At 53.9% G+C, this 20,762-nt stretch overlaps 2 protein-coding genes across 3 annotated transcripts; both read left to right on the plus strand.

Annotated features, from left to right (window-relative positions):
* Positions 1–10,825, plus strand: TSC22D4 (TSC22 domain family member 4). Of its 2 annotated transcripts, none has more exons than XM_037054936.1 (5): positions 1–660; positions 1,091–2,133; positions 4,429–4,595; positions 9,671–9,719; positions 10,148–10,825. In XM_037054936.1, exons 2-5 carry the CDS (start codon positions 1,372–1,374, stop codon positions 10,355–10,357), a joined length of 1,188 nt encoding a protein of 395 aa, XP_036910831.1. In that variant the 5' UTR covers positions 1–660; positions 1,091–1,371; the 3' UTR covers positions 10,358–10,825. The 2 variants fall into 2 exon arrangements, with proteins under 2 accessions (XP_036910831.1, XP_036910832.1); XM_037054937.1 differs by lacking the exon at positions 1–660 and adding an exon at positions 758–864.
* An 89-nt stretch (positions 10,826–10,914) lies between these two features.
* SPACDR (sperm acrosome developmental regulator) lies at positions 10,915–15,426 on the plus strand. The gene is made up of 3 exons (XM_037054938.1): positions 10,915–12,122; positions 12,361–12,690; positions 14,919–15,426. Exons 1-3 carry the CDS (start codon positions 12,069–12,071, stop codon positions 15,150–15,152), a joined length of 618 nt encoding a protein of 205 aa, XP_036910833.1. The 5' UTR covers positions 10,915–12,068; the 3' UTR covers positions 15,153–15,426.
* The last annotated feature ends 5,336 nt before the right edge of the window (positions 15,427–20,762 follow it).

Genomic DNA, 20,762 nt, shown 5'->3' on the forward strand with positions numbered 1-20,762 from the left:
CTTGGGCCCAGCAGGTGTGGGGTTAAAGGAGCTTGGTCCCGGTCCCAGAAGCCGCAGCGGCAGCGGCAGCGGCAGCGGCAACTACTGCCGCACCAGCAGCGGCAGTGGCAGTCCTGGCCCTGCGCCAGCTGGCCGGGAGCCCCAGGAGGGAGAGAGGGCGGAGGAAGGGGAGGAAGAGGGGAAGGAGGAGTAGGAGAGGAGCAGTCAGCAGGCCCGAGGAGGCAGGACTTCCTGGTGTGGGGGGTTGTCAACAGCCCAGAAAGGGAGAGACAGTGAGACAGAACCAAAAGGAGCTGAGCAGTGGAGAGACCCATTGGTGCCACGCGGGAAGAGAGACTTGGGAGACCGGACCACCGAAGCGGCTCCATCTGGAGGATCAGGGGGCTGAGCCGCCCCCTCCCGCATCAGCCGGGAGACGCTTGGTGCTTCAGAGGCCGCGCCTGGGCTCCACCAAGAAGGCGGGGGTTCCTTCTTTTCCGGAGCGCAAACTTTCCACGGAGATGCTTACGGAGTGAGGTGCGGCCCCGAAGAGGGCTGAGCAGACTCTGATTGCCGCCTGTGCTCCTCGCGCTGCTGGGGCCAAGAGGCCCCAGGGCAAGGACAGCCCGACATCTTAGGCGGCGGGGACCCCCGGCCCAACTTGTTGGCTGAGGCCGAGAGGTGAGGCGCTGGGCTGGGCGGGGCGCTGTGGCGGCGGCAGGGCCTGCCCCAGGGATGGGGGAGCTGGGGTGCGGGGCAGGGGCGGGGGGAGGGGGCTTGAGTACCAGAAGAGGCCTCCCGGTAGCCGGGGCGGGCCGAGGAGGTGCTTCACCTCTGTTCACCCAGGCCTCGGAGCCCTTTGCTCTCGGGACGACTTGGAGTCCCGTGAGTTTGAATCCCAGGCCAGAAATGCCCAGCTTTGGTCTGGGCTGCCTCTTCCTGCTCCCACTCTGACTGTACCCTCTTCTCTAGTCTCTGTCATCTCTGTCTCTTTGTCTCTGGGTGTCTGGTGGTTTCCCCTTCCTCCCCGATTCTGCTACCCAGAGAGGAAGACCCGGAGGTGGCCTGCCCACTGCTTTCTCACACACACACTCTCTCACTCTTTTTCTAGTTTGCAAACTCAGCTCTGGAGTTCGTCAGCGACAGAAAGCAGCAGGAAAAACCTGCCCCTGCTCCCCCCTCTCGCCTCCTCCCCTACCCTGTTCTCCGTTCACCACCCAGGCACCCCCAGTTCCTGCCAGGCCCTCCTGCCATGTCGGACCCAGATGTCCCCAGGGGCCCTGATGTCCCTGCCATGTGGCTCCCCTGTTCCAGGGGTGCCTGAGTCCCTTCGAAGAGCCATTTCTGCCCCTTCCTCCACCCACTTTGGCCCCGTCCTGAGCCCCAGGGACCATGAGTGGGGGCAAGAAGAAGAGTAGTTTCCAAATCACCAGCGTTACCACGGATTATGAGGGCCCTGGGAGCCCTGGAGGTCCAGATTCCCCTGCCCTGCCGGTCCCCACTGGACCCCCACCCCGCCTGCCCAATGGGGAGCCCAACCCCGAGCCAGGGGGTAAGGGCACCCCCCGGAACGGTTCCCCACCGCCTGGGGCCCCTGCCTCCCGTTTCCGGGTGGTGAAGCTGCCACAGGGCCTGGGAGAGCCTTATCGCCGTGGCCGTTGGACATGTGTGGATGTTTACGAGAGAGACCTGGAGCCACCTAGCTTTGGCCGGCTCCTGGAGGGGATTCGTGGGGCCTCAGGGGGCACTGGGGGCAGATCTTTGGATTCCAGGTTGGAGCTGGCCAGCTTGGGCCTGGGCACCCATACCCCACAGCCAGGCCTGTCTCAGGGTCCCACCTCCTGGCTTCTCCCACCTCCCACCTCCCCTGGACTTCAGGCTCGCTCCTTCACTGGGGGGCTGGGCCAGCTGGCAGTGCCTGGCAAAGCCAAGGTGGAAACACCCCCTCTGTCAGCTTCCCCACCCCAGCAGTGCCTCCCAGAGCCTGGGGTTGGGGATAGCGCGGGCACATCCCGGGCTGCCACACCTCTGTCCTCCCTGAGGGTGGAAGTGGAGGCAGGGGGCTCAGCAGCTGGGACTCCTCCACTGTCCCGAACTAAGGATGGAGCCCTGCGGCTGAGGATGGAGTTGGTTGCTCCAGAGGAGATGGGGCAGGTAAGAGCTGGGTTCCAGGCTGGGGGGAGACACCTGAGGGATTGTACTCACCCATGTTGGCCTTGGCCTCCACTTCCATACTTACCTACCTCTCCTGCTCCATCATCACCTGTGCGTCAAATCAGGTAGTCCCTCTTTTTCCTCCCCGCCATCTCACTTGGAGTTCCTTTCCTACTCCTCACACAGCCTTTGTTTTCTCTCTCAGGCTCACTCTTCCCCACATTCTACACCTTTTCTCTCTCTCTCTGGCCTTCTATTTGTTGCCTTTGGCCCAAGTCTCAATCTCTGCATAGCCAGTCCCCTCTCTCCATCACAGAGATGTGCCCTCCTCAGTGTGGCCTTCACCTTCTGTCTTGGTCTCACCCTTCAGGCATTGAGGGTGGAGGCTGAAGGCAGGGTGTTTGGGCCTCTGGGACAGGAGCTGCGGGGGTTGGGGGAGGAGCACAAAGTAGGCATTCTGCTGTTTCTTCTTTGCAGCCCTATTTCCAAGGTGGGGATCTTCTTTCTTCCCACTACCTAGCCACCTGTCTAGCTTTGTCCTGAGCCAGATTTCTCTGAGAAATTGAGGAATTTGGTGCTACGGGGACCCATTACAAGGGTGGGAGAGTGGGGCTTGCTGGTCTGTTGTTTCAGCTCCCTGCATCTGGGCCTCTCCAGGTTCCACAGGGGTTGGCCATGGTGGAATGGTAGAGAGGCAGAAAACAGCAGAGAAAGTGTTAAATCCTTTGCTCTTTCTGCTTCCTGTCTCCAAAAGAGGAACAAGCCTGGGCTAGGGGGCAGGATGCCTGGGTCTCTGGGGTGGGGAGTGGGCAGCCAGGGATGTGGCGATTGGATGTGTCTGTCCTGGTGGAGAAAATAACACCTTGGGCTGCAGGAGGAAAGGCAGGGAGTGTGAGGATGGGAACTTTACCCATCCTGGCCTTGGGCACAAACCACAGTATAAAAATAACCTGAGACTGGATGTCTGGGCCCTGTCAGGACCGGTCAGGACCGGCTCCCCCCATTCCCTCATGGCCTCAAGCTCACATATCTCATGCCACCCCCCACTACTTTTCTTGAGGTCTTTCATTCAGTTCCTACCCCAGGGGAGAAGATGCTGTTTCCTTTGCAGGTCCCTTCCCCACTCCCCACACTCTCCCAAAGCAAGCCCCTTTGCCCCCACCTCTACTCTCTGTCCTTAAGCCCTGCCTGAGCTTTACTGGGGCCTGCAGACTCTGTGCCTCTCTTCTCAGGGACCCCAGCCCCCTTGCCTTCTCTCAGGTCTGGGTCCCTTCCTGTGTGCATGCATCTGTGCTGCTGCTTCCAAAGTTAATCTTTTTCCTACACTTCCCCCATGCGTCTTCTCTCTCAGTTGCTTCTAACGGGACAGGAGGCGGGCTGGGGGCATCACCTGGACACATTCCCCTGTTGTGTCCCTCTAAGCACCCTGGACTCTCTGTTCTTGGCTTTTCCGAGAAGCTGGGGCCTCTTGGGGCCTCACAGAGGCGTCTTGTTCCTGTGTCCCCCGCCCTTTTGCAGCCTCCCCCAGTGCCTGTTGGGCTGTCTACGCCCAGGCCCTGCCTCCCCCATCTCTGGAACCCGCTTACCCCCACCCCCACCCCCACCCCAGAGCCAGAGAGCAGGAGCAGAACATCACCTGAGTCTGGAGAAGTTTGAGAGGAGAGGCTTGAATGGGTAGAGTGGGGGGGTGGGGGATAGGGTGGGTGGGAAGGAAGAGGACCAGTTTCTGAGGATTCATTCATTCTACAAATAGCTATTGAACAAACTAAGCTTTGCCCTCTGGAGCTTACCTTCTAGCAGTGGAGAGGCAGAAATACTTTAATTTCAGATAATGTTAGGTATTATTTTTTTAAAAAACAGTTCAGTGGAATTTACTAGTTGAATGATGGGGAAATGCCTCTCAGAGGAAGTGACATTTAAGTTGCTTTAAGAAGTCAGATGACAGAAGGCACACACTGTCTGACTAGCCTCTGATTGGGGGTCCTGGCTCACCTGGTGGCAGGGAGCCAGTGTGCAGATCAGAGCCCCTCTCTGATACCTTGTGAACCACTTTTTGGAAGCCACTCACCCAGTCCTCAGGATGGGCTCTATTTCCTTACCTCTAGTGCCTGCCCAATGCTTTTCCTAGTCCTGGGGAAGAAAGAGGCTTCAAGGGCAGGACTCCTGGGTCCTCAGAAGACAGTGGGGATAGGGGGGTGTGAGGAAAGGTTGAGAGAGAGGAAACACCCCCTAGTTGTAAAGTGGTTAATTCCTTTCTCTCACTCCACATGACAGTTCCTGCCTCTCTGCCTCCAGGTGCCCCCACTTGACTCTCGACCCAGCTCCCCGGCCCTCTACTTCTTCCCTGATGCCAGTCTGGTTCACAAGTCTCCAGACCCTTTTGGAGCAGCAGCAGCCCAGAGCCTCAGCCTGGCCCGCTCCATGCTGGCCATCAGTGGCCACCTGGACAGCGATGATGATAGGTAGGTGGGCTCCGCCTCCAAACCCAGCACCTGGGATGGTCACATGAAACTGCCTGGTATTTGTCCTTCACCCACGTTGAACTTGGAGAGGACCTCTTAAACTGAGAAACCTGGCCTGGGCATAACATGCTGGGCAAAGTTGATTTGGGACCCACTCCCTCTCTGGAGAGAGCTGGGTGGGCTCCTTGGCTTAGGATTGTCAATCATAGTACTCTTTTAGAATTTGAAGGGAGTCATTGTTAAATCCCATTGCGGATTTAGCAGTCATCCGGCCAACCCTAAGAATTTACTGGAATAATTGCTGGAGATGAGAATAGGGAGGGAGGAAGTATCTTCCCAGTTCCATCTCTCTCTTCTGACAGAGGGGATCAGAACGGTCCTTAGCAGTCACATTCATATAGTCCATGGGGACTATTTTAGGGTCCTAAGGTACAGAGAATGCAGGTCCTTAAGGTTCTGTTCTCTGTGCTAGGAACACCCAGGGCTGAGTCCTCCCTTTGACCAAGTCAAAGTCACAGGATGGCTGCAGTGTGCAGGGAAGGCGCAGGAGAGCAGATCTTGCTTGGGTTTGCCCTTTTGAGGGAGAAAGCCTCGTTATTTTCAGTGGCATGTATAGTTCCGTGGCACGGTGGGCAGAACTTCCTGCTTTGAGGGCCAGGTTTGAACATAGGAACGTCAGCAAGCTGAAAAGGGAGGAACGAAATTGTGAGTCAGATAGCCAGGCTGCTCCCTTCTGGCGGTAGACTGATAGGAACCCAGAAGAAGGGCTAGAGAGTCATAACTTTTATTTTGGAGGGAGGAGTGGGACTTCCTGTTCGAGGCTCTTGGGGAGGGACTTCCGGTTTAGGGGATAAGGGGCGGGGCTTAGCGGTGGGTGAGTGGGTGCTGAGGGGTTCATTCCCCCTTCCCCTCATGTGAGACCAAGCCCCAGAATCAGGGACTGAGCCCCACCAAAGACAAAGGCCGAGGGCCTTAAGAGAGCCAGGAGCCAAAGAGGAAAGAGAAGGGATAGCTGTGAACTGGTGGATGGGATAGAGGGTGAGGGGCCTGGTGGACACCCTGGAGAGTGAAGGATAGAGTGTGTGGGTAGGGCCCTGTCTGGGCTCCCATCTGAGCTCCTACTCTCAGGAATGTGTGAGGTGTGAGGTCGGCCAGGGCCTGAAGAGTCACCTGCCCCCAACGCTGCTATTCTCAGCTCTTCCCACCCTCTCCTCCTCCCACTTGGGAAGTAACCTGGCATTAGGGCTCCCTGCCCCTCCTCCACCCCTGTTGATTTCAGAGCCCAACGCTCTGCTTTTCCTTAGAGAGTTCTGCCTCCAGAATTCTCATCAGCTTTATTCTTTTGACTTGTCCCCTCCCTCCTGCCCTCTGTTCCATCGCCCTCACACACCCCAGTTTGACCGGTCCAGCTCCCAGCTTCCACTTTACCCTGTTCCACTGCAAGCCTCTGGGGCTCTGGCCCAGCCCAGCCCCTTGTGCTCCACCCTGCTGGGCCAGCGGGTTTGGGTTGGGCACCCCTTTGGCCCCCTGGAATGGGGTGTATAGCCCCTACCTTACCTCTCTGGTGTGCCTGAAGCTGGCAGGAGAATGGAGTTTGAGTGGCATGGGACCTCCCTTTTGAGATGGAAAATGGATTGGGGTGTTAAGTGCCAGAATCCCAGAAGAGTTGAGGATGGAACCAATTCTTGAGTTTGGGGAAGGGAGAACAGAGGGTGCCTGGTGAATTCAGACTGATCACATGCCGCTGGGTTGCAAGAATCTTTGAACCCTCAACAGGGCCTGGAAATTGGGAGGTACTTGAATAATAATTAGATAGCTGGATGGGTGGATGCAGTGGGTGGCCAGCATTGGGGATCCAAGCATTATGAGGACTGAATACTCGGAACTCAGGAAAGAAAAGGTACATTTATATCCAGTGTCTCCTTTGGGTCACCTGCTACATTTTATTTCATATAATCCTAAAAGGAACTCCATGATACCCATTTGAAGAAACTGAGACTTATAGGAAGAGGGTTTTAGCAACTAGCCTCAGGTCACCCATCTAGTAAGTGGCAGAACTGCAATTAGAGCTTGTGTCTGGCACCAAAGCTACATTCTCTCCACCTTCCTACTGGATGCCTGTGTCCCAAGAGGAGAAGGAGGCAGCCATCTCTAGGGTGCCCTTTCCAGAACAGAGGCAGGAACAGCTCTCCCAAGCCGGGCAAGGAGCCATCCTCCCCACCTCCTGGACGGGCCCCACCCCAAAGACACCACAGATCCGGGAGGGAGTGTGGACAGGGCAGCTGGATGCCACTTTATTGGCCCCAGGCCCAGCCCCTGGGGCTCCTTAGAACATAGTGAGGGAGCAGGGCTGGCCCTTGTCCCCAGGATCAGAATCTACCTCTCCCAGATCTCCAGCTCCTTCATCTGATCCTCATTTTTGAGGCTGTTTCATTTGACCTTCAGAAATGAAGACCAACTGTAGGGCTGTCCCTGCCCCACTCTTGTCCCTGCCAAGAGTCCTGCAGACCCAGAGTCCCCAGTTGTGCATATTGTGCCCTGCACAACTCCAGGGGAGCACCACATACATTTAAAGTCACTGTCGACACCAGAAGATGGCAATAAGTGTCTTGGAGAAGGGGATATTTCGTTCTAATTCATACAAAGTCACCTTTTGGGCTTGCGGTGAGAGCTGATTTCACTCAGCCAACCCCAAACTTCCGGCTCCTGATCTTGCCCAGGAATTCCAGCGCAGTGCCTCGGAGTTCTAAGAGGGCTTGAGTTGCCAGCCAGAGTCTTGGTCCCTTGAAGTGTTAATATTGGGATGTGACAGTGGAAAATGGTATCAAAAACTCTCTAGCACTAGGCAAACAGGAGATAGTCATCTCTCAGCCAACAAATGTTTATTATTGTAGTATTCCTTTATTTCTGGCAAGAATCAACAACTTGGCATCTTTACCTGAGTGTCTGCCAAGCAAGGCCAGGGTTCCTATTCCTGTGAATCTACCCCTTTTTGGTCTCTGTGTCTGTTTATGGGGGCGGGGGGAGCTGAGGTGGGGGGCGCGTTCTGTGGTGGCAAGTCTCCACCCAGGTGTCTCAGATTGAAATAGATTGAAAGCTGCTTTGACTCTCCAGCTGGCCAGCCTGCTTCCACTCTTAAACTTGTTCTCTTCCCTCCAATTCCAAGAGTTCCAGGTGTCCTTCTGCTACCTCACCCTGTGCTGCTTGCTCTCTCAGGCCTGGTCACCCCATTGGTTACCCTCCTGTCAATGCCTTCTGCACCCAGAGCTTGGATGGGAAATGGAAAATTCCCAGCTCCCTCGTGCTCCCTTCCTGGCTGCAGGGCCTCATTCAAGGGTCACCTTGAAATGAGTGCTAATCACCCCCAGTGCAGGAAAGCACGTTGGAACTGACAGCCAGTAGACAGGACTTGACAATTGAGCACAAGGGTGTAGAATGCAGCATGTTGGGACCACCTACTCAGAGAGAGGGGGAAAGTGGCGGGTAGGGGGGTGGCGGCAAGCAGGATAGAACTGGTGATTGTGCAGCAGGGAGTCACACTGGAGGGCTGGCCTTGGGGCTGAAGCAGCTGAGGCAGAAACTGGACAGAGGTAGGTTGTGAGCCATGGGATGACACAGGAACCTGGGGCTTGAGTGGTGGGGAGAGGGAGCCTTGCGGGATACCCGCAGGGCGAAAAGGCGGGTTCAGGCCCTGGTCCTGAAAGGACTGACTGGAGGGAGAGTCTGGGTCTGGCAACCAGAGCCTGGCCCTGCGGACCCTTGTGCCTGGCCTGTGTCGACCTCTGGTGGTCACTGAGCGTAACTGCAGCCAGACCTACTCTTCCCCCTCCCTGTTTCTGTTCCCAGGGGTCTTCAAAAGGCCTCTGCTCCTATTCTCAGTGTCCCACCTCCAGCTTCACCTTACCATCTCTCCTCAAGCCCTTGATGCTTCAAGACCCCATATCCCAGATCCAGGACTGTTGGCTGTAATTGTCTTTCAGGGCTCTGGGCTCTGTTCTGTTGTCATGGTAACGTTTCCCATTCCTCTTGGTCTTCACCATGGGAAGTGGGGGACCCTCTGGCCAGTCACCAGGGGCGACCCATGATGTGAAGTTTATGTTAGAAGGAGGGGTTGCTTACAGTCCAAGGAAGACCACATCAAGTACTGCTTCCCCTATCCCAGCTGAGAGGAACTGAGGCCTTGAGGGAGGCGGTATTAGACCGACCAGAGGGGGCAGGATGGAGTCAGAGGCAGGGAGAGGCGTCCCAGGGCCAGGCTGTCCCTCAACCTTCATCCCCTCCCGGACCTAGGTCTCTGGCATCACAGCCTTTCCCCAGCCAGGCCTACCAGCTGCCATCCCTCAGTTAGACGCCCCCCCCCCCCCCCTGCTCTGGGATTGGTGCCAGAGTGAGAAGGGGACACTGGCACTGACTGAGTCTGGGAATTCCCGCCCACCCCAAAGCCAGTGGGAGGGGGTCCCCGTGTCCCTGAGGAGCCAATAGCAGCCAGGCTTTGCCCTGGGGGTTGGTGTATATCTCTCAGACCAGCACCCCCTGGGTACTGTCTTTTCTTTGGCTGCCTGGTACCAGCCAGACCTGTTCTACCCCGGGGGGCTCTGAGCCCCCCAGGCAGTCCTTCTAATATAGCCCTCTCCCTTTGGGGAGGGCCTGGGGACCCTTGCCCCTCGGGGATGGCCCAGCCAGGAATCTCTGTCAAATCCCTGGTGTCATCATTTGAGACCCGAGTGGTAGGGATGGCTCCAGGGCCGCCTCAGAAAAGGGGCTGTGTCTCCTCTCCTTGCTCCCCTCGAGGAGCATCCCCCATTAGGGGGGCATCTGGACTCCCATCCCACCGGGGCTTAGGGGGCCCTGGGCAGAGGCCCTCACCCTGCCGGGGGATGGACAAAACCCTCCTCTCCCTGATTCTCTACTGTCACAGGTACAGGCTGGGGTGGGAGGGAGGCTGCAACAGTGGGACTTATGGAGGCCAGAGCCTGCTCTGAGAAACACCTGGAAGGCAACTGGCTGTGGTGTCCAGTCACCTGGCTTGGCACCTGTTCCTCCTCCTTACCTCTCATCTCCCCGTGTCTCTCCAGTGGCTCCGGAAGCCTCGTTGGCATTGACAACAAGATCGAGCAAGCCATGGTAAGAAAAGCCACCCTGGCCCCAGGAGGTCCCTGCCCATGTACTGATGCCCAGGCTCTGCCTCTGTTAGCTGGCCTGCTGCTCCACCCCTGCTGTCCTCATTATTAGGGAACACTGACTCCCAGCTCCTCCACCCATTCCCAGCTGGGTTCCCTTGGGCCCTCCACCCCCTCTAGTCTCCACCTGAACCCTTAACTTCCCTTGGTCTTTGGGCCTGCTCCTGGCCTCCATCTCTGTCTTTGAGCCCTGACCTTGCCTCTGTCTGGCTTCTTCCCCTGCCCTGTCTCCATCCTCCTGCTTTGCTTCTTCCCCAGTGGTCTCTCATTATCTAGAAGCAGGGAGATCTCTCATACCCAGCCCTTCAAGATACTGGGCAAGCAATGAGGTTGGGATGGCCTGGGACCCCTGATGCTTTACCTGTTTCCCAGGACCTGGTGAAGTCCCATCTCATGTTTGCGGTCCGGGAGGAGGTGGAGGTGCTGAAGGAGCAGATCCGGGACCTGGCTGAGCGGAATGCTGCGCTGGAGCAAGAGAATGGACTGCTGCGTGCCCTGGCCAGCCCTGAACAGCTGGCCCAGCTGCCTTCCTCGGGGGTCCCTCGGCTTGGGCCCCCCGCGCCCAATGGGCCCTCCGTCTGAGCCTCCCTTCCCTCACAATGTGCCTTTGGGGGCTGCCACAGCTGCCAGGCCTTGTGCCAGCTGCCTGCCCCCTCTTCCTATGCAGCTTTAATTCCCCCTGATCCCTGGGGATGGGAGTTGAAGGCTCAGAGTTGGCCTGTCCCCCTACCCTTCCTCCATCTCCCCATAGTGCCCAGGGACTGGGCTGGGGCATGCCCAGGCTTTGATGGAGGAGGGAAGACTTCTGGACAGGGTGTTCAATGGAGCTCCCTTCTCCCTCCCTAGGTGTCAGTGTTTAGGACCCCCCAGCAGTAGATTGTTTGGGGGTGTTGGGGGCTTCCTGGCAGGCACCCCCTCTTCACCTTGTTCCCTGGAAGTACTCCCTCTTCTCTGCCCAGGGGAGGGAGTATGGCCAGCGTTTGGAAGTTCTGGGATTCAGGTTGTTATTAAAATAATAATTATAATTAAAAGAATCCGAAGAAACTTGAATCTGAAGTTGACCTCTTGATGCTTATGTCCAAACTGGGGGCCTGCACAAGCAATTTCCACTGTGGGGGAAGGACTGAGACTGTGGGCTTCCCTAGAGATCTTGCCCAAACTGGGGAGGTTTAATGTGGCTCAGAGTGGTCAAAAGAGATTTGGGAAAGGGAGCCAGTGGCCTGCCAGGTCCTGGGAAGGGGCAGGCAAGGCAAGGCAGAGGGAGGGAGGGTGGAGGGGGCCATCTGCCCACGTGCTGGGGGGGGGGCACAGGGAAACAATGAGGCCTTTGGTAATTGTGCAGGATCCACCCCTAGCTTCCCAGTGTGTCCCCTCTGCGGGCTGGATCCGGGTAACTGCTTGGGGGTGGGGCAGGGGGCCCTGAATGGGGCCCTTGTCTCAGCCTTGGGTGTGGGCCAGGCTTCCCGGGCACACTGTGCCCTGGCCAGGCCTGGCCCGCCTCCGTGGCTTCCACCCCCAGCTGGCTGAGGACAGGGCTCTGTGGGTGAGCAGGCCCCTCCCAGACAGCCTCAGCTGGGCTGCTGTCCCAGGCAAAAGAGGCAGGTAGGGAGAAGGACCCCATCTAGTGGGGAAAGGGGAGACCAGCAGCCTGAGCCTCAGGAGGACCCTGTCCCCAGACTAGAAAGGACAGCTGTGGAGAGCTGGATACTGAAGGCTGACCTGGGTTGGACCCCCTGCCCTATACCTCCCTAGATTTATGACCTTGGGCAGGTTCTTTGGTTTTTCTGAATCCCAGCTTCCTTGTGGGTAAAAATGGCACTGACAATGATACCTACGTGAGGGCTGCTGTGAAAATTATAGGACATCACATATAGGAAATGCCTGGCGAGTAACAGGCGCTCCATAAATGTTCGTTTCCCTTGTCTCTGAGTGAGGGAGAGCTGAGGGCGCAGGGATTGGCTCAGGGGTTCTGGAAGGGCCTCAGGGGTTGAGGTCAGGGCCAGGCAGGCTCTCACAATGGACTAGAACTTTCCCTCACTCTGGGTTCTCATCCTCTTCAACTCCTCTCCCTGTCCCAGGGAGGGGAGGAAAAGCCTAGGATGAGTTATCAGGGGGAGGTTTCCCCCTAGATTCTCTATTTCTTTCTTTACTGCTGCACTTGAAATTCCTGAGAGACCCCTACGTGGCAGCCACTGGCTTACAGCTTGTCCTCCCACACCTCCCCCTGCCCCCCTACCCCCACCCAGCCCAATGCTGGTTTTGCCTCCTACTTGGGACTTGTGTATTGGGAGAAATGGTTGTAGTCATGAGATTCTTCCGATGGATTTGGCAAAAGATTACTTACTGGGTGAGTTTCAGAAACTGACCCTTCCTCATACCATGCTGGGTAGAAGGCCTCTACCTGGCCTCCCTTCCGTCCTGGCTTCCTGTGGCCAAACTAGATAGGAAAGGAGGAGGTGAGGGGTAGGACAGCTGGGGAGGAGGCCAGGACACACACTGTCCCATCCCTTTTGTGGCTTCCCTTCTGACTGTTGTCTCTACTCTGGCTCTCTCTCCTATCCTTCCTCTCCCTTCTTGGTTATTAGGTTTTCTTTTGGCAACAGAAAACTAAGTCAACCACGTTGGAACACCCTGAGTCCAAGAAAAATGAGTTGAAGTTGGATAAGTTTCCCAACGTGGATGAGACTTTGAAGTTGGTTGAGTCCCTCAAAGAGGCTAAGGTTTCCAAGATGGAAGTGCCCCCCATGGTGGCTGACCCCTGTGTGCTGGCCGAGACAGCAGATGAGGCCAAGGTGGAGCTGGACCGTGGGGACCGGGGCCGGTCCCTGCTGCAGCTGCCCTTCACAGCTGTCAAGTCTTTGTCCACGATCATGGTGTCAGCTCTCCAGTCTGGATGGCAAATGTGCAGCTGGAAGGTCAGTACCATATCTCCCTTGTCCCCACAAACCCTCCCACTCTCCCCACCCTCCAAGGACTCAGTCCTCCCTCCATTCATTAAATATGTATTTCCTGCGCCTCTGCTAAGTGCCCGGTGCTGAGAGTGGCTCTGAGGGTACATAGTAAACAAGATCTACCCAGACTGAGGGGGCTGCAGACAAAATCATAGGCATTGTTGATTCAGTATCTTAGGGGTTTGACGTGGGAGGCACTGGGGCCTGTGGGAGCCCCGGGGAAGGGCATCTCTTCTAGCCCTAGGAAGTCAAGGAAGGCCTTCCTAACAGAAGAGAGGGTGAAGCTCAAATCTGAAGTTTTGAGGCAGGGGGGAGGTGGTGAGAGGAAAGTGGAGGAAGTGGAAGGAGTTTTCACCAAGAAAGAACAACAGATGTTTGGAGGGCTGTGCCAAGGTGTTTGGATCAGAGCAAAGCAATCCTGGGGCTGAGGGCCAGCTAGTACAAGGCAGGGGGCTGCCCAGTTGTGGAGTTTGAATTTGGCCCTAAGAGCAATAGGAGCCCTTGCAGACATTTGAGCAGAGCGATGCAATCAGATTCTGATTTAGAAAGCTCACCTACACTCCCACATTGCTGGTGGGAATGTAAAATGGTACAGCTACTCTGGAAAACACTTTGGTGGTTTCTTGTAAAACTAAACATGCAATTGTCATATGACCCAGTAGTTGTATTCTTGGGCATTTATCTAATGAATGAATGAAATTTTATGTTCACACAAAAAATCTGTATGTGAATGTTCATAGTAGCATTACTGGTAATAGCCAAAACCAGTCCAAAAGTGCTTCAGAGGTGAATGGTTAATCTGTGACATAGCCATACCATGGAATACTTCTCAGCCAGAACAAGAAACAGACTATTGACACACGCAACAATTTACGTGAATTTCAAGGGAATTATGCTGATGAAAACAACTAATCCCAAAAGGTCATATACCGTGTCATTCCACTTACATGATATACCATTCTTGAAATACCAAAATTATAGAAATGGAGAACTGATTAGTGGTTTAGTGGTTGCCAGGGGTGACAGGGGTTGGGGGTGAGGGAGGTGGGTTTGTTATAAAAGACAACATGAGGAGTCCTTGCGTGATGAGAATCTCCTTTATCATCTTGACTATGGGAGTTGGTACACATATGATACAAGATTGAGTAGAATTCAGCGCACACGATGCAAGTAAAACTGGGGAAATGTGGATCATATCAGTGTATTGTGTCAATTTCAATATCCTGATTATGATGTTTTGTAAGATTTTACTGTTGGGGGGCACTACTACTGGGTAAAAAGTATACTTGTTTCTCAAACTGCATATGAAGCTACAATGATCTCAAAGTCAAAAACTTAATTTATAAAAGGGTAATGTGTAGATCACTACCAAATCAACTTATCTTGGCCTTGAATGAAGGATTGCAGCATTAACTTAAAGTTTACTTGGCTGCCCTGTGGAGGGGAGGCCAGAAGGGGCAAGAGGAAAGGAAGGAAGACCTTTTGGAGGTGTTAAAGCGCAGGCGAAGAGAGAAGGATATTCTGGACTGAGGAAGAGGCATCAGGTAGAACAAGTTAATGGAGTGGAGTGATATTTAAGGGGTAGAATTGTACCAAGGGGTTGACCGGAAGATGTTGAGGGGATTGAGAGAGATAGACAGCAGGCTGGAGCCATCCATGGCGGGGGGGAATGAAGGAGTAAGGTTATACTTCGAGGAGGACATGATGAGTTTAGGCACTGGGACAAGATGAGTTGAAATGTCAATAGAACGTCTGCATGGAGATGTCTAGGAGGCAGTGGGCTATACAGACATGGAGAACAGAAGGGCTCTCTGGGCTGGAGACAGAGGTCCTTCTCCATTTAAACACACTTTCCATGAAATACTAGTTTCAAAGGTGGGTCAGAGGTGGGTCAAAGGTGGATCAAAGGTGGGTCAGACATGGTCCCAGTCTTCCAGGAGCTTGCATTCTAGTGTTGAAAATAGATGAGTCCACAAAACAAATAGTGATGAAACGTGGTCTGATGGGGCAAACACGAGAGTAGAGACGAACACCTAATGCAGCCTGGAAGACCTCTTGGAGGAGGCAGTGCCTGAGCTGAGGCCTGATGAAGGAGGTGGAATTAAAAGCCTTTGCTGTATATCTGCAGGTGCTTCTACCAGCCGTTTCTCCATAGACCAAGATGTTTACATGTGCACCTCTTTCTCTTTCAGTCATCTGTGAGTTCTACCTCAGTTCCTTCCCAAATGAGGGCTGGGTCCCCTCTGCAGTCACCAGAAGCTGAGATGCTGCGCGAAGTGTATCTGGTGCTCTGGGCCATCCGGAAACAACTGCGGCAGCTGGCCCGCAGGCAAGAAAGGTGCAGACGGCGCCACATCTGTGCCCACACTTGCCCTCAGCCTGACCCAGTTCAGGGCCCAAAACAAAATGCCCAGAGTCCCCTCTAGGGGGAAACCCCACATCTTCCAAAAGCCCTCACCTCACTCTTAGGCAAGGTTGATAGGAGAGGTTAGGGCAGCAGGCCAGGAGTTTGTGGGTGAGGCGACATTTTCCTACTGTCACCTCTCATCAGGAGCCCAGGGTCCTGGGGTACCACTTCTCCCCTTCATTCCTTTTATTCAATTTGTAAAAAAACAAAAACAAAAAAACAACAGAAAACCCAAAACAGAAAACAAACACAACATTCCCAAAAAATGTTGGGAAATAAATCTCAGATATTTGTGAGTATTTGTGTAGTGTGCTCGTGGGTGGTCAGAGGCAATGAGGGTAACTTGGGTTGGGGAGAGGGGCACCTGAGTTGCTGGACCAAACATGTTCAGGAGTAACCCCTGGGCCTCTTGGGTGTGTGTGTTTGCGGGGGTGGGTGGGACAGGGTGAATCAACAGGTCCTGGTCCTGGGCCCACACACACTTAGGGGCTGAACTGTTTTTGGCAACTCTGCCAGGCCAGTAAAGATAGCAATAGTATCTGTTTACTAAGGACACATATGCCAGGTCCTAAGCCTGTGCTACCTTGAAACCTGTAAGACTGTTGCCAAAGTTATGGGACTTGTTGAAGGCCCTACGATCTCTTTGTAAACTGCCTGCATCCAGCAGCCAGTTCACTGCCCAGCACCGCTGATATGCCTGGGCTCACCACGGTGAGTTAGTGGGTCTGAAGACGCATAAGGCTAAGGCGCTCAGGCCCTGCTGGCCACAAGCCCCTGAGAGCTGCCGAAGACTACATTTCCCAGGGATCTCTGCGGCTACGCTGGCTGGGGCGGGGCCTGGTCCTGGCGTGGCTGGTGGGTTGGCTTGGTGGGGGAACTCTTGGGTTTGCGCTGCAGGCGGAGGAGGGGGCAGGTCGTCGCGATTTGGAAGGAGGTTGGGGCCCTGGTGGGGGTTGGGGACACTAAGGAAAATCGTGGAGCCTCACGTACCCTCTCGAGCTTAGCTTACCTTCTCGCGGGGCCAGGTGAAGGCACAGGGGTGGCTGCCTAAGGAAAAGCAGGGATGTTTCACAACATTCGGGGACTCCAGGGTTCACAGGGCTTGAGGTGGCATGGCGAAGGAGGAAGGGATGGCAGCTGGGCCCAGGCCTAGGGGGCAGCAGAGGCTGGGGACAGGGAGGGTGCAGATTGCTGTGCTGCTGAGTCTTGCTCTCTCAGAGGTTAGTTGTGAGTAGTTCAGCAGCAAAGCTAGGGGACAGTGAGGAGGGACAAGGATGGTTTGCTGGAAGCGCTGATTCACTGGAAAAGTCAGTAAACAACCTCTTCTCTCCCCCTCCCCTCGACCCTGGAGCTCTGGGAGGGTTGGAGCCCATGTGCTAGGATTCCCAGTGGCTTTTACCAAGAGTCCAGAGGAGCACTGGGCAGCCCTGCTCTACAGATTTGCTACCTGGAGCCTATTACCTGTCCACAGCACCTCAGCACTTACACCTCACCACTTATTAAACACCTAATATGACTATTTTTATACATCTTATTCTAAGTAATACAACAGCTTTATGGTGAAGTGGTTACTGCTTCCTTTTTTTAGAGAAAACTGAAGGACAGGTCATGTTTTCATTTATCCAGCTAATGAGCCCAGCTCACACCAGACATGTTAGATACATGTTACATGTGTACACATAAATTTAATATAGCAGATGTTCAATTTATAAGTAAAGTGGCTTCATTGGGAATTAGTCCTGAGTTCAGCCTGGAATCAAAGCCTGTTTTCAGGTGGGTCCTTAAAACAGACATCATTTCTGGGGCTTTCAGTTACCAACTACTCATCACATCTCCATTATGTGCCGGGAAGTACTGGGGCTGAATAAGCCATGCAGGGCCTGCGTCCCAGGAAGCCCAGAGGTTTAATGGGTCCAAGGGCTTTGGAATAGTACCTCATTGTCTGGAATTCACTGTAAAGCCCTTCCAGGTCACTAGAGACAGGCCTGTCTTCTTATCTTCCTACTGAGGACCTAAGATTTTGACTGAGATTAGGGAAGGGTCCAGCCCCTGGGAGTCACTGGTAGATAGCCTTGCAAGTAGCTACAGGCCCAGGAACCAGTCTGGGCTTGAGGCTATGGGTTTATGGGAAGAAACACTGCCCTCATTTTCCTTTGGCTTCTTTGGGATCTTGGGAATGGTGGGGGGCGGTGGCGGGGCGGGGGGCGGGGGGGGGGGGAGAAGGTGAGTTCATCTAGCAGCCAAGGGAGCTGCTGATACCTCCTACCCATCACTGTCTCCCCAGACATGATCGAGTCCTGTCTAGGACTGGCCACATGGAGGCAGGAGATTTGTAGGAGAGAAAGGGAGGGAATGGAAGAGGAAGGCCCATAATTCAGCCCAGAGCCCTGGAGAAGGCTTGTGGTGGGACCTGAGGAGGAACTTCCCAACTGGGAGGAAAGCATTTGGGATCTCCTGGGGTGGAGATTTGGGAGAATTCTTGTTCATCCCAGCCCTTTCCTGTTAGGTGACCCCTGGGGAAATCTGCCTCCTGATGACAGTTGAGCAAAAATCCCACCTTAAAACACCTCTGTCACCCACATCCCCATCCAACCCAAGACACTTGCCCTCCACTGAAGCTGCTCAGATTCCATGGGACAGAAGTGGTAAGGCTATGGGTGGGCTCAGCTGGACCAAGGGCCCTTGTTTATTTTCAAAACTTACTCATCCTGTGAAAGAGAGGGTCCCAGGGAAATGTGGGGAGCAAAATGAGAATGCTGGTCTCAGATGTCCTGGCTCTCTTCCCAGTCCTGACCCTTCCCCATCACCATCAAATTTCCTGAAAATGTAAAACCTTTTCTGCTTTTTCCCTGGGATCCTCCTACTATCTTTTCATCATACAGCAAAGCATGCCACTCCCCTGCTCAAACCTTCCAATGGCTTTCTGTCACCTTGGGAAAAAATCCAATTGTTCCATATGTCTCAAATGCCCTTTTCTGAGCCCTTGGCATGGTGGATTTCTTAGTCTGGATTCTGTACAGATGTGGCTACATCTTCAAGGACTCTTTCCCTGACCACCCAGCCTTGACAGCAGTAGAGACCCACCATCATGGTCATCCTTTATCTCTTGCTGTACTATATTTTTTCACAGTACTCAACAGTTTCTGAAATTATCATATTTACTTTCTTACTGGTATACTCGGGAGGCAGCAGTGAAATGCAGTACTTAAGGGCATGGGAAGTGGTTTGAGCTAACACTTCCGGGATGTGTAACCTTGGGTAAATTGGTTAAGCTCTCTGAGCCCTGGTTCCTCATCTGTGCAATGAGGACAGTAGTAATGCCTTATCATAGGGTTGTCACAAGGCCCAGGACTATGATGCCTGGTACAACATGGACACAGTAAATTCTAGCTTCTATTATGGTAGTGGTGGAGATGTACAGTTTATGACTACTAGCCCATGGCCTAAAACAGTGCCGATTGAACCAGAAAGGAAACCTTCACCTGGTGCGTGGGAAGCATCCTCCAAACAGCTGCCTTGTGGAAGGAACACAGTTTAGGAAGTGACGAAGAATGCATGTTCAGTGAGAGCAGGAAGGGCACTTGACAGAGTCCTGGTCGCAATATTACTACTTCACTGTGGAACTTGGGCGAGTGATGTCCCTTGAGTGGGCCTCAGGCTCTTAAAATGAGGCATCAAACCACTGGTTACCTTGCTCCCTACCAGCTTCCAGGGGTTCCTGTTAGGGTCCTGTGCTCCCTTTATCCACTACATACTCTTCAGCGCAGGGGTAAGGACACATGGCGCCTCCAATATCCTTCAGCCCTGCTTCCTAACGTTTTAAAGCTGCCACAGAGAGAGTTGATCTGGAGAAAACGTTCTTGGTTTAAACATTTGAACCCAGATACAAAGTCTCAGCTTTGGACACCAGATCTTCTTTTTGTCCATGTCCTTCCTTCCCCTTGCACCTCACCCAGGTTAGCATTTGAGCCCCAGGGTTGGGGGTGGGGAGAGCCAGCAACAGACTGAGCCCCACGGTGGGCTGGCCATTGGCATGAAGGCCTTCGCCTCAAAGTCATTGTCAGCCCTGGCTGGTGGCTTACCTGATTAAGCATCATCCCATACACCAAAAGATTGTGGGTCGGATTCCCAATCAGGGCACTTGTGTAGGTTGTGGGTTCTATCCCTGGTCGGGGCACGTATGAGGGGCAACTGATTGATGTTTCTCACATTGATGTTTCTCTCTCCCTCCCGTCTTCTCTCTCTAAAAATTAGTAAACATATCCTCAGGTGAAGATTTTTTTTTAAAGTTCTCAGACGTGTACACAAGGTGCGTCCAGCAGGATGAACACAGATGCATGTGCCTTCGTGTACTTGTGGGTGTCTGTAGCTGTATTTTACCTTGTTCCCATTTTCCTCTCAGGAGTGGAAAGAGCGAGATCAATGAGAAGAAAAGACTGGAGGATTGCAAGGCTGGCATTCTTTCCTCTCCACCTCAGGAAAGAAGTCACCAATCAAATGAGATGTTAATGTCCAGCACTGTTGTGGGCCCAACATCCTTTGTCTGCAAACCCCACCCCCCTGCATTTCTGCACCAGAAATGTCCATGGTTCCCAGGGACTTGGAGATATAGGGATTTGCAGGGAGCACTTGTGAGGCTCAGAGGGCTGGAGTTTTTCCAAGGGCCCTGGGTGCAGGTATTTCTCGTGGCGGGTCATGCTGAGTCCTTTGTACCCTGCATCATCGCTGCTGGATTTTCGAGCACTGTCCACCCATTAGTGAAGTTGCCTCTCTGCTCCTTAGATCAGTCTGGGGGACTGGGCAGACAACTGATAAGATCTCCAAGGGAAAATGGGCCAAGAGAGGGATTGCTCCTTCCTCTCTCTGTCATCTTTGTTTCAAAGCTGAGTCCATCTGCTCCACACCTATCTGCCCAGCTCATTCGGGATGCTCACACTTCTGTCTCCCTGCTAAAGCTGAGGAATGGCTTGCTCTCTGCCTTCCCCTCAATGCCTCCTGGGGCGAGTGGCTGCAGAGGGACAGGTTTTGGAAGGCAGGTTCGGTCTTTTGTGAAGGAGGAGTTTGTGTACTGTCCGGTGAGATGTGGTGTTGGCTGGACTTGCCCAAGCTGGGGCAGAGGAGGCTGTAAGAAGGCTGGTCTCCAGGGCATTAGGGGGTCTGTATCACTCTTCCCTGGCTTCCTCTTTCCTCCTCTAAGTTTAAAACTGTTGTTTTTCCTTTATTGTTTGTTCTGATGGTTTTTCTACTGCATTGTGGGTGTTTTCTAGAGACCCACAGAGTTTGAGCTTAACATAGAGTATAAGAGCCTGCACTCTGGGCCCTGGCTGGTGTGGCTCAGTGGATTGAGCCCTGGCCAGGGAACCACAGGGTCACTGGTTCTATTCCCAGTCAGACCCCGTGCCTGGGTTGTAGGCCAGGTCCCCAGTGGTGGGTATGAGAGAGGCAACCACACATTGGTGTTTCTCCCCCTTTCTTTCTCCCCCACTTCCCCTCTCTAAAAATAAATATTAAATATTTTTTTATGTTTAAATTCTTAAAAATATTTTTTTTAAATTTATTTATCTTTAGAGCAGAAGGGAAGGAGAGAAGGAGAGAAATATCAATGTATGGTTGCCTCTTGTGAGTCCCC

Source organism: Sturnira hondurensis, unplaced genomic scaffold (assembly GCF_014824575.4).
Source record: "Sturnira hondurensis isolate 20B ecotype Veracruz unplaced genomic scaffold, ASM1482457v3 Scaffold0008380, whole genome shotgun sequence".
Classification (NCBI taxonomy): Eukaryota; Metazoa; Chordata; class Mammalia; order Chiroptera; family Phyllostomidae; genus Sturnira; species Sturnira hondurensis.

Bases quoted from the DNA above. Each gene is read 5' to 3' on its own strand.
- TSC22D4 (XM_037054936.1), top strand. From the start codon at position 1,372: ATGAGTGGGGGCAAGAAGAAGAGTAGTTTCCAAATCACCAGCGTTACC. The intron at 2,134-4,428 runs GTAAGAGCTGGG...CTCTGCCTCCAG, and splicing joins CTCCAGAGGAGATGGGGCAG to GTGCCCCCACTTGACTCTCG. The intron at 9,720-10,147 runs GTAAGAAAAGCC...CCTGTTTCCCAG, and splicing joins ACAAGATCGAGCAAGCCATG to GACCTGGTGAAGTCCCATCT.
- SPACDR (XM_037054938.1), top strand. From the start codon at position 12,069: ATGGTTGTAGTCATGAGATTCTTCCGATGGATTTGGCAAAAGATTACT. The intron at 12,123-12,360 runs GTGAGTTTCAGA...CTTGGTTATTAG, and splicing joins GGCAAAAGATTACTTACTGG to GTTTTCTTTTGGCAACAGAA. The intron at 12,691-14,918 runs GTCAGTACCATA...TTTCTCTTTCAG, and splicing joins GGCAAATGTGCAGCTGGAAG to TCATCTGTGAGTTCTACCTC.